The sequence below is a fragment of the Chiloscyllium punctatum genome, chromosome 5 (assembly GCF_047496795.1).
Source record: "Chiloscyllium punctatum isolate Juve2018m chromosome 5, sChiPun1.3, whole genome shotgun sequence".
In the NCBI taxonomy this organism is placed as follows: Eukaryota; Metazoa; Chordata; class Chondrichthyes; order Orectolobiformes; family Hemiscylliidae; genus Chiloscyllium; species Chiloscyllium punctatum.
Genome location: NC_092743.1, coordinates 104105644 through 104118724, shown reverse-complemented (window position 1 = coordinate 104118724; position 13081 = coordinate 104105644). Strand labels below are relative to the sequence as shown.

The window sequence follows — 13081 nt, the reverse complement described above, 5'->3', positions numbered from 1 at the left end:
CCTGACCATCGGTTGAAACATTCACACCCTCTTCCACCACCCCTGCATAGTGGCTGCAGCAATGTGTGTAACCATTCAGCTGCACAGCAGCAAATTAACATGACACCTTCAACAGCATCTTTCAAATCTTTGCCACCCAGACAGATAAGGGCAGCAGACTCATGGAATACCATCTGCAAGTTCCCCTCCTAGCCCCCTCCCACCAAGACATGGACTGCATCAGTTCCAAGAAAGCAGCTCATCATTACTTTTTCAAGGGACAAGTAATGAGGGACAGTGAAACTGCTGGGATGCGTGACAGAATGTTTTTGAAATTGGACAGTCATTGTTTCCCTCTCCACAGATGCTGCCTAGCCCACTGTGGGTCTGTTCAAACTGGGGCTTTTGTGAGCTGCACAGGCCAAGCGTCAAGCCAGGAGGCTATTGGGACATCGCTCGCCTCTTACATTCTAACTGGAAAAGAATAAACAACTGTGTTGTCTTATCAAAAATATTTATTCACGTAGGAATCATAACTTTATCTATTACAATCTGTATTTTGGAATATGTTGCAATATTGCTTAAATAAATACAGGCAGCTGGGTTAACATTCTACAACGAGTGATATAGGCTACGTAAGACTTCCAAATGTTTGCAAATTTAAGAGATTTAATGATTTGCATGTACATTTTTGGTTATTATTTGCAATAACATGTCAAAAATTATCTTCTAATAAGAAATGTAATAATGCTGAATACATCAAGAAAGTTACCATTCATTCTATTTACTTCAGAAAATGAAGTCAATTCTAACCAGGAAATGTAAACAAAATTTCAGCGTCTAGCAGACGCAATATAGTTACTCATAATCCCAGATGTAAACCTATGGATTCCACCTCCTACTAGAGTGTCTTGTTCACTTATGACAGTATGTTCACAAACTTTATTTTCAGTGACAAAGATGAGAATCTCATGTTTCTTTAAAAATGTCATTTGCAATGTTGTTATCAGCATTTAACATTTTCAGTTGCTATTATGTGTGTGTTATGCCCATAAATGTGTTGTAGAAATGTCAAGTCGTCACACAGAAGCTGAGGGGACTACAGCTGGCACTACAGCCATTGACTTTATTGTCTTGCCAGACATCATTTCACATTTCTTTTTCTAAGCTAACGTTTCCTTTCTTATAGTGGTATGGGATTATTCCACAACAATCCATTTAAATCCATGCATAATTTCAAGACTTTGGAAAAGATGAATCACTTTCTGTCAAAATTGTTATTAAGTCGGCCCACAGGATTTTTGGTTTTGCATTTTCACTTAACTTCAGCAGACAAGGATATGTTGAAACAGACTAGGGCTACAATATATCTTTCCCATTATAAGCTCACACTTGCAATAGTATGAACAGAAACAATTTTGATTCTTCCCCACATCTCCTTAGCCCATCCCTTGGCAAGTTGGGAGAGTTTAGATTCCCATGTAACACTTCCTAGTCTAGCCAAGATCCAATAAAGCTCATCCCACTTGGAACAGTTAATGCCAAGCGGCAGTTAACAGTGGGACCTTAATTCCAATTGCCTAGCTTGAAATCTATCACAGAACCTAGTACTGACATCTCTCTAATTGCCTCTTTAGGAACAAAGAAACCAAGAGACAGATCAACTGCAAAGATGTTCTCTAATTCCACTTTAGTCCATGATCCAAGGCCAATTGTTTTCTTGATGACACTAGACATTTCTTACTGCAATACATCAAAATTGTCATTGGTATAAAATCAGCTGTTGCAACAATTCACATTTTCATTCACATATTCACATAAGTCACTCAAGGAAAGGTTTAATAATGGCAATAAATCTTTGGTTTGATTATTAAAATAGAAACAAACAATCATTAAGATAGGCAGAATTCGGTCTGCTGGTTCCCGTGAAAATACAAATATAGGTAAACTTACACAAAATACTACAGCGTCAGCCTATGTTCTGAAAAACATATATATAAAAAAAGTCTACTTCCAGGCCTGGAAGCCAATAGTTGTGAAGGAGGAAGTATAGTTAGGGCCCATTTACTTGCACACAGTCAATATGGCTTGGTTTGAAGAGACATCAGCTGAGGTTTAATATAAAGGAGTGGGCAGGAGAATTGTTTCAAGCGTTCAAATGTTAAGGTTCACCCCGCCATCCACAAGCACTGCAGGTGAGGTATTCCGAGACACCATCAAGCATTTTGCCCAATGAAAGATTTTTTTAAAAAGTGCAGACATCAAAATGGTCACAATTGCTCCACACAGATTGGTTCCTTCAGCCTGAATTGTATGGCAGATCAAAGGTACTTTCGTTTCTTTGGCACAACCATATGAATACTTATTGCATTTCTTGAAGTGACAGCAGCAATGATTCATATCCTTTGGTGACAACCACCTGTTAATGCCACCAGATGCTCAAGATTTTGTGACGTGTCAATAAGACTGACACATGTGCGTGTAAACATCATACATCGAGAACCATGTCATATTGCTGCTCGCTTCGCCGCCGGCAGCATTTGGTGATAAGCACGACGTACAGAGTTAACAGCAAGACCCAGTAGCAAGCATAGAGGATCGCCCCAATAATGAGAACTGTCTGCTCAGAATCAGAGAATGGATCTCGGGTCTCGTTGTATATAGTATACATGACCCCTCCCAGAAGTATGCTGAACCACACTGAGACTGGGATCAGCCCAATGAAATTCACCACAATGGTCTTCCTTCCCGACGTCCCCCAGCCCGCTTTGTTTATGGTAGCGATTGCAAACATCTTTGCAGGCAGTAAGCTGGACATGTACAGTACAGAATAGAGAGACATGAAGATCATCACAATGTTGCCCCTCAGGCAGCTGGCAAAAGACGACTTGATGAGACCCACGAGTTGGACAGTGAGGAGAAACAGAAGAATATTCCAAATCCTTCCCCGGTAAAAAAGTTGGATGACAGTGGCTATGAGGAAGAAAGGGAAGAATCCAGTGATTACTGCTTCGTACGTCATCCACAAATGATGCTTGTGGAACCACAGGGCATTGTACAGCCATTCCCTGAAATAGGATTTACTCCAGCGGGTCTGCTGGTTTAACCACCTCAGGTATTGTGTTGGGGTTTCAGTCAGGCATTTCGATCTCGCTGTGTATTTTGTGGCATATCCTAGACTGAGGACACGGTTTGTCAAGTGCCTGTCATCGCCAAAGCTGCACTGTGAACCCAGGAACTCCTGGTTGTACCAGTCCTCCATAAATTCATGGAGTAAGTCATTTCTGTACATCCCTAAGGGACCACTAATGCACTGCACACAGCCAAAGTAGGACTGACAGGCTCTTTCAATGTTAAACGCCATCCAATACCTGACGCTACTAAGGAATGAAATCCAGGAGTCATATTTGTTGAGAATCTGTCAATTGATAAAGAGAAACAGAGGTTATTAGGTCTTACATAATTTATTCCAAGAACAATGTTATGATTAAAGGCACAAAGAGTAGGGGGATCTATTTGTCCATATTTCTCCATCCTTTTTTGGAGGAACAACAAATTAAATAATACCACTAGCATTAGACAAATCATCATGATAGGATTAAATGCTTCTGTCAATGACAATAGGGCTTGATGTCTAAAGCCTGACAGGTGAATAACAATATCCTGACTGGTCCACTCGTCCACAAGAACTGAATCATCCACTTCTGCAGCTTTTGGCACATCTGGTTGGCGATATTTGTCGGGAGATTTGTTTTCTCACAACTCACCATAAGCCCAGCTGCTTAAGAGACACACAGCGTACAAAGAGCAATTCGATTCCATTTCCATTTTCACCCTGCTCTTTTCCCGTATTCCTTTTCAAATACTTATCTAATTCCCTTTTGAAGTTTGCTATTGAGTCTTCTTTCACCATCCTTTTGAGCATTGTATTCTACAGTTTGTGCAGAAGAAAAAATCTCCACATCTCCTCTCTGGCTCTTTTGTCAATTCTCTTCAGTCTGTATCCTCTGGTTACTCCCTACTACCACTAGAAACAGTTTCTCCCTGTTTACTCTGCCACAACTGTGCACTATTTTGAACATCCCTATTGGAGCTCCTATAACCTTCTGTGCTCTAAGGACGGCAGCCCCAGCTTCTCCAATCTCTTCACAGAACTGAAGTTCCTCGTTCCTTGTATAATTCCAATAAATCTCTGTCTGCAATCTCTCCTAGGCTTTGACTTCCTACTCACTTCCTCAGGAAAGGATAATGGACAAATGTAATTACATTATCTGCCAACGAATGAAATTTCAATTAGAATCATACAGTCATAGAGACATACAGCATGGAAACAGACCCTTTGGTCTAACCCGTCCATGCCGACCAGATATCCCAACCCAATCTAGTCCCACCTGTCAGCACCCGGCCCATATCCCTCCAAACCCTTCCTATTCATATACCAATCCAAACGCCTCTTAAATGTTACAATTGTACCAGCCTCCACCACATCCTCTGGCAGCTCATTCCATACACATACCACTTTCTGCGTGAAAACGTTGCCCCATAGGTCTCTTTTTATATCTTTCCCCTCTTACCCTAAATCTATGCCCTCTAGTTCTGGACTTCCCGACCCCAGGGAAAAGACTTTGCCTATTTATCCTATCTATGCCCTTCATAATTTTGTAAACCTCTATACAGTCACCCCTCAGCCTCCGACGCTCCAGGGAAAACAGCCCCAGCCTGTTCAGCCTCTCTCTGTAGCTCAGATTCTCCAACCCTGGCAACATCCTTGTAAATCTTTTCTGAACCCTTTCAAGTTTCACAGCATCTTTCCGATAGGAAGGAGACGAGAATTGCACGCAGTATTCCAACAGTGGCCTAACCAATGTCCTGTACAGCTGCAACATGACCTCCCAACTCCTGTACTCAATACTCTGACCAATTAAGGAAAGCATACCAATTCAAAAAACTCAATCAAGTTTGTGAGACATGATTTCCCACGCACAAAGCCATGTTGACCATCCCTAATCAGTCCTTGCCTTTCCAAATACATGTACATCCTGTCCCTCAGGATTCCCTCCAACAACTTGCCCACCACCGATGTCAGGCTCACCAGTCTATAGTCCCCTGGCTTGTCTTTACCGCCCTTCTTAAACAGTGGCACCACGTTTGCCAACCTCCAGAGTTCCGGCACCTCACCTGTGACTATCGATGATACAAATATCTCAGCAAGAGGCCCAGCAATCACTTCTCTAGTTTCCCACAGAGTTCTCGGGTACACCTGATCAGGTCCTGGGGATTTATCCACTTTTAACCATTTCAAGACATCCAGCACTTCCTCCTCTGTAACCTGGACATTTTGCAAGATGTCACCATCTATTTCCCTACAGTCTATATCTTCCATATCCTTTTCCACAGTAAATACTGATGCAAAATATTCATTTAGTATCTCCCCCATTTTCTGTGGCTCCACACAAAGGCCGCCTTGCTGATCTTTGAGGGGCCCTGTTCTCTCCCTAGTTACCCTTTTGTCCTTAATATATTTGTAAAAACTCTTTGGATTCTCCTTAATTCTACTTGCCAAAGCTATCTCATGTCCCCGTTTGGCCCTCCTGATTTCCCTCTTAAGTATACTCCTACTTTCTTTCTACTCTTCTAAGGATTCACTCGATCTATCGTGTCTATACCTGACATATGCTTCCCTTTTTTTGGGAGGGGCAGGGTCCAATTCCTTCGCCTCCGCCACACCCAATTCCTTTGCCTCTGCCGCATCTGCTCCCAGGAGGACCAATTCCAATACCGAACAACCCAGATGGCCTCCTTCTTCAAAGACCGCAATTTCCCCTCAGACATGGTTGACGATGCTCTCCACCGCATCTCCTCCACTTCCCACTCCTCCGCCCTTGAACCTTGCCCCTCCAATCACCACCAGGACAGAACCCCACTGGTCCTCACCTACCACCCCACCAACCTCCAGATACATCATATCATCCTTCGTCATTTCCACCACCTCCAAACAGACCACACCACCAAGGACATATTTCCCTCCCCACCCCTATCAGCGTTCCGGAAAGATCACTCCCTCCGCGACTCCCTCGTCAGGTCCACACGCCCCCACCAGCCCAACCTCCACTCCCGGCACCTTCCCCTGCAACCGCAAGAAATGCAAAACTTGCGCCCACATCTCCCCCCTCACTTCCCTCCAAGGCCCCAAGGGATCCTTCCATATCCATTACAAATTAACCTGCACCTCCACACACATCATTTACTGTACCTGCTGCACCCGATGTGGCCTCCTCTACATTGGGGAGACAGGCAACCTACTTGTGGAACGTTTCAGAGAACACCTCTGGGTCATCCGCACCAACCAACCCCATGGCCGAACACTTTAACTCCCCCTCCCACTCTGCCAAGGACATACAGGTCCTTGGCCTCCTCCATCGCAAGAACATGGCAACACGACGCCTGGAGGAAGAGCACCTCATCTTCCGCCTAGGAACCCTCCAACCACAAGGGATGAATGCAGATTTCTCCAGCTTCATTTCCCCTCCCCCCACCTTATCTCAGTCCCAACCCTCGAACTCAGCACCGCCTTCTTGACCTGCAATCTTCTTCCCGACCTCTCCGCCCCCACCCCCTCTCCGGCCTATCACCCTCACCTTAACCTCCTTCTACCTATCGCATTCTCAATGCCTCTACCCCAAGTCCCTCCTCCCTACCTTTTATCTCAGCCTGCTTAGCACACCCTCCTCATTCCTGAAGAAGGGCTTATGCCTGAAACACCGATTCTCCTGCTTCTTGGATGCTGCCTGACCTGCTGTGCTTTTCCAGCAACACATTTTTCACCTCAATTTCTTTCGTCAAATCATATCTCACAAACTTGATTGAGTTTTTTGAAGAAGTAACAAAGAAGATTGATGAGGGCAGAGCAGTAGATGTGATCTATATGGACTTCAGTAAGGCGTTCGACAAGGTTCCCCATGGGAGACTGATTAGCAAGGTTAGATCTCATGGAATACAGGGAGAACTAGCCATTTGGATACAGAACTGGCTCAAAGGTAGAAGACAGAGGGTGGTGGTGGAGAGTTGTTTTTCAGACTGGAGGCCTGTGTCCCATTTGCCATCACTTGGCCCATAGAATCATAAGAGTCATAGAGTTGTACGCCGTGGAAACAGACCCTTCAGTTTAACTCATCCATGCTAACCATATATCATAAATTATTTTGTCACATTTGCCAGCACCTATCCCGCCAAACCTTTCCTATTCATGTACCAATCCAGATGCCTTTTAAATATTATAATTATACCAGCCTCCACCACTTCCTCTGGCAGCTCATTCCATACACACATCACCCTCTGTGTGAAAAAGTTGCCCCTTAGGTCTCATGTAAATCTTTTTCCTCTCACCCTAACCCCTGTGGTTCTAGGACTCCTCCACCCCAGGGAAAAGACTATTTATCCTATCCACGCCCCTCATGATTTTATAAACCTCTATACAGTCACCCCTCTGATGCTCCAGGGAAAACAGCCCCAGCCTGTTCAGCCTCTCCCTATAACTCAAATCCTCCAACCTGGCAACATCCTTGTAAATCTTTTCTGAACCCTTCTGAGTTTCACAACATCCTTCTGATAGGAGGGAGACCAGAGATGCACGCAATATTCCAAAACATTGGCCTAACCAATGTCCTGTACAGCCGCAACATAACCTCCCAACTCCTATACTCAATGCTCTGACCAATAAAGGAAAGCATACCAAACACCTTCTTCACTAACCTATTTACCTGTGATTCCACTTTCCAGGAGCTATGAACCTCCAAGGTCTCTTTATTCAACAACACTCCCCAGGACCTTACCATTATGTGTATAAGCCCTGCTCTGATTTGCCTTTCCAAAATACAGCACCTCACATTTATCTAAATTAAACTCTATCTGGCAGTTCTCAGCTCATTGGCCGATCTGATCAAGATCCCATTGTACTCTGAGGCAATCTCCTTCACTGTCCACTACACCTCCAATTTTGGTGTCATCTACAAACTTACTAACTGTACCTCCTATGTTGACATCCAAATCATTTATATAGATGATGAAAAGCAGTGGATTGAATAGTCTATAATCATGATATGCAACATTTACTGAAGCAATTTGTTTAACAATCCCACCATTTTTTCCAATTATTTCTTGCACAGGAATTGGATACGTATTTGAGCTGAATTCTAACCAGTCATGGATTAAAAAGGTTAATTCAGTTTACAAGAAGTTAAGTTGAGTGAACCTCAGAATAAAACGGAACCAATTTAAGGCTGAGATTTGGAGGAATTTCTTCTCTCAGAGGGTTGCATGACTTTGGAACTCCCCGCCATGGGAGAGCTGTGGGAGCAGAGCCCTTGTGTATATTTAAGGCTGAGATAGTTAGATTCCTGATCAGTAGGGGAATCAAGGATTACTGGGAAAATGCAGGAAAATGGATATGAGGAACGTCAGATCAGCCATGGTCCTATTGAATGGGTGGAGCAGGCTTGAGGGGCTGAATAGCCTATTCCACTCCCCATTTTTTATGGTCTTATGGATTTATTATCTGCTGTAAAGATCATAACTGTATCTACATGGTTGATAGTGTAACGATAGATTGCAGCTTTAAGTGTTGCCTCATCTTTTTGCAAATGATCCAATGCCAACCTATAGAAATTATATCACAAAATGGAACAATGGGCTGAACTCTAAGTACCTTAAACAGGAGGTCTGCCTCTCCCTGGGGCCATAACATGAATTCAGGGCTGAGGGAAGCAGAGAGGGAATGAGAGCTAAATTGCTCAGCAAGATCACTGGAATCTTGTGCTTTGTGTCTCCTTGCCCTTTTAGTCCTGGCTATACTGACCATAGGTTGAAATATTAACCTTGAATCTCTCCTGAACTGTACCAATTTCGCACTTCTCACTCCCTCCCCCATTCCCTTTATAATCATCTGAATCCATTTAACATTCATTTTCTCTTTTGAATAATTATTGTGTCTCTATACCTATCGAAATCAGCACCAGGAGCGATGCATAGTTATCGCAATGAGCTAAACCATGGATATTTGGGTCCTAACAGCACACTTTCATTTGAATCAGTATTTTAAACTGGTTGAATGCTGGAAAAATAAAGTCCCTTCAGGGTCCAACATTCAATATCAATAACTTCGAGGCTCCACTTTCCCTATGCTTATATGCTTTCCTGAAAAGACTTCTAAAGTTCACCCACTCTCTCCTACAACTTACAGACAATTTCACAAAGAGCATACTCCAGTTTTAGGAAGTAGACAAGGACAGTGCTCTATACCTGAACATCACCACCAACCCCTCCGACCATTGGATCCTCCTCCAGAATTTTAACCATTTCCACAGTTGCTGCAGGATCTAGCATCGTATCTGAGTCGCATACCTGATGAAAGAAATGCAGGCATGTTATACAGTTAAAAGTGCATCCATACAAAGTCTGCAGCTACAGAAACTAACTGGTTTATCCTGGCACTTACGCTAGATGCAAACCTCTCTTCAGCTATCTAATAATCTTGGGGGGGGTGGCTCAGTGGTTAGCAGTGCTGCCTCATAGCACCAGGGTCCCAGTTCAATTCCAGCCTCGGGCATCTGTCTGTGTGGAGTTTGCACGTTCTCCCTGTGTCTGTGTGGGTTTCCTCCGGGTGCTCTGGTTTCCCCCCACAGTCCAAAGATGTGCAGGTTAGGTGAATTGGCCATGCTAAATTGCCCATAGTGTCAGAGGTAAGTGGGTCTGGGTGGGTTACTCTTCAGAAGGTCAGTGTGGACTGGTTGGGTTGAAAGGCCTGTTTTCACACTGTATCTAATCTAATCACGATTATCTGAAATGATGATTTATAATAACATAATCTGTGATTTGTAAGGAGGGTGGGGGGGGGGGGGTGAGGTGTGGGAGTGGGTTTTATCCATATTGATGGATCCACTGATAAATAAGATGCGAGATTTTGTCCATATGTTTACGCGCACCCAGGCCCATGAGACAAGGAGGTTTAAATGAAAGTTAAAATATAAATCAATTTATGTTCTGTTTGAAATGTTTTTGCCTAGATCTGCTTTTTTTTTTAACAATTCCTTTGTTGAACTTTACTAAGACTTCTCCCTGGTTAAATGACACTATTTCCCTGCTTTCACATGAAGGAGTCACAATCCATATTTGAAAACAGCTGAGTAAAACACCTAAAAGCCAAGAGTTCAATGTAGTGGAACTTAATCGGCAAAAGGAGCCCCAGCCCACTCCCCACCACTGAGCTTCCCAGGATTCAATCTCATAGCTTAAAACAGCAGAAAAAGATTTTGCTCATGATTCCTATTGGAAATTAGGGTGTTGAAATGAGAAAAGAATTAGGGAGTATCTTACTTAGCCTCCGATGTCAGATAGGTCACAGATGGCCAATGCCTGGGGTTCCATCTGAAGAAAATCCATTCAAGTGAGCACTGTTGCAGTAGCTGTGCCAATGCTCACTCTCTTCAGGATGTCATATGGGACAAACATAATAATGTACCTGGTAATTAATGCCCATTGATGATGTGTAAGGTTCTCATGAACGATCTAGATTAAAATTCCCAATAACTATTCTAACCATTGCTTCTTTATGAGGACAATCTAACTTTCTTTGGCTACAGATAGCCCACAAATCTTTCCCTGCTTGCGCTAGGCTCCCTAACACTGACACTTGCCTCATCCTGCGGGAGCTTTGGTCAATCTTTAATAAATGTAATGGGTGCCCTATTTTTACCAAAATGTCTAGGTCAAAACCACTGAGGACAGGATGGAGGTAGGTGGTTATGCATTTATTATTGTTCGCTGCCAATTATGTAGCTGTAAGTATTCTACTCTGCCTTTCTGTGATGAGTCCTCATTGTGGTATGGTTCTACAAATTGCACCCACCTTCTGGCACCTTTTGTAATGACTATTATTCATGATTGCTTAGAAGCAATTTAATCCGTAGAGCATCACTGATCCTCTGCATGTCCACTCCCAGCACAAGAGGCATTAACTGAAAGCTGGTCACTAGCAACAGTCTCAACTAATCTTTTTCCAACCATTTTTTATCTGTTCATTCACGGGATGTGGGTGCTGTTGGCTAGGTCAGCACATTGACTCTGAGAAGGTCCTAGTTGGAACCACTGCAGTCCACGTGGTCTGCATTTTGACTCAGTGACAGTGAAGGAACGATGATATACTTCCAAGTCAGGTTGGTGAGTGACTCAGAAAGGATCTCATAGGTCTGTCGCATTTGTCCATTTAGTGAGTAGAGGTTGCAAAGTTTGGAAAATAGTGTTGAAGGAGCCTTGCTTAGCTACTGAATCCTTGTAGATGTCACACTGACTGGCACAATGACTGCACAGTTGTGATGACAAGAGTAAATATTTAAGGTGATAGTCTTGACTTTTAGATATTTTACTCAGCTATTTCTAGAACAGTATATCATAAACCATAAGGCATTTTAATTCACTGATCCATAAGAGCCCCTTTTCAAATTCCTATGGATTGTGACATCTTCACATGAGTTTGAAAGTAAGGAGATAATGTAGATTAAGTTGGCTGCTAGATTGAATTGAGCATCTTGAATATTTGGAGTTCCACTCTTCAAAACAAATGGAGATTATTTCATCAGACGTCTAATTTCTGTCTTGCAGCTGATGGACAAGACTTTGGAAGTCAGGGGCTGAGTTACCAACCTGTTCAGAAATGCTTATTACATACCTCAGGAGCTGGTTTGTACTTGAACTCAGGCCTCCTAGAGGTGAGTTCCTATCTGTAGAATGTTCATGGTATACTAATTACATTATTAAGATATACAGATGAAGAGTATTGCTTTATTAAGTACTTAGAACAATAAGGTTAGGGTTAGAAGGAGTTCTTATCGTGCAGTGGTAGTGACCCTAGTTCTGAGCCAGGAGATCTGGCTTCAAGTTCCATCTGCTCCAGTAGTGTGTAAAAACATCTTTGAACAGGTTGATTAGAAATTACCTTGGAACACAAGCCCCTTTTTTACAATGTATTAATTTTTTGTGGGGTGTGGGAGTTCCCTGGCTGGCCCAGGATTTATTGCCTGTCCCTAGTCCTTGATGTGGTGGTGGTGCTAAGTTGCTTTCTTGAACTGCTTCAGTCCACCGGCTGTGGACTGAACCACAATGCCATTAGGGAGGGAATTGCTTAATTCAGTTGGTGTGTGGTTTGGATTAATTTCGGTAGCACAGGGTTCAGTCCGCATTCCCACTGAGATAATCTCAGGATGTGTCCCTTTGACTTACCCGTAATAAAAATCTTGGAGGACTTACAGCAAGAGATTTCTGGGATACGAGTAGGAAGCAGACATAGTTAATGCTACATTGTGTCATCAACCCAATATCAAGGAAAGTATGAGTGTCATGCTTCACTAACTGACTTGGAATCAAATTTAGCACAGAATGCCCACCCTCTGACTTGCTCTTGTAGCTACACTATTTATTATAGCTAGTCCAGTTACGTTTTGGATGAAATGTAACCTTCAGGATGTTGATGGTGGGGAATTCAGTGATCATTGAGTGTCAATAGAAGGTGGTTAAATACCCTTTGTTAGATCAGCACTTTTGTGGCATGAATATTTTTGTTTCCTCATTATGAGCATCTTACAGTAGAGAAACAAAGTCAATCAAGACCAAGGATGAAACTTTGTGACATTCCTGGTCTCTGGAACTATCTACTCAGCAAACAAATTCCTCAAGTGCTTGAGGGAAGCCTAGGGGTAAAGTGTGATCAAATGTTCTGGAGAAAGGGTTCAGAGTAAGGAAACTGGATTTAATTTGTTCATATTGAATACTGGAAATTGGCTCCATCGTTGTATTACAGGCTGAAATCATTGACAACTCAATGGTTGATAAAACTGAGCTTTCAATCTGACTATTTCGTCCTGTAGCTGCTGACAGAGTAAACCTGGAAGACATTACAGCAGGAAGAATCACTTTTGCGAGATCGAACATCTTACACATGTCACTGTAATTCAGTGTAGGTGAGCAAGAATGAGCTCACTTTACTTATGATGGTACAAGCAGAAATCTTATATGAGGCAACAGGAATTTTATTAGCTGAATATCAAGGCAA

At 42.9% G+C, this 13081-nt stretch overlaps 1 protein-coding gene across 1 annotated transcript in view; it reads right to left on the bottom strand.

Moving 5' to 3' along the window:
- Positions 1 to 478: 478 nt before the first annotated feature.
- The window catches only part of has2 (hyaluronan synthase 2), a 30571-nt gene continuing 17968 nt past the window's right edge, over positions 479 to 13081 (bottom strand). The window contains exons 3-4 of the mRNA XM_072570934.1: positions 9277 to 9378; positions 479 to 3397 (exon numbers count right to left, since the gene is read on the bottom strand). Of these exons, the coding sequence (XP_072427035.1) occupies positions 2468 to 3397; positions 9277 to 9378 (1032 nt within the window). The 3' untranslated portion in view covers positions 479 to 2467. The remainder of the gene's footprint in view (positions 3398 to 9276; positions 9379 to 13081) is intronic.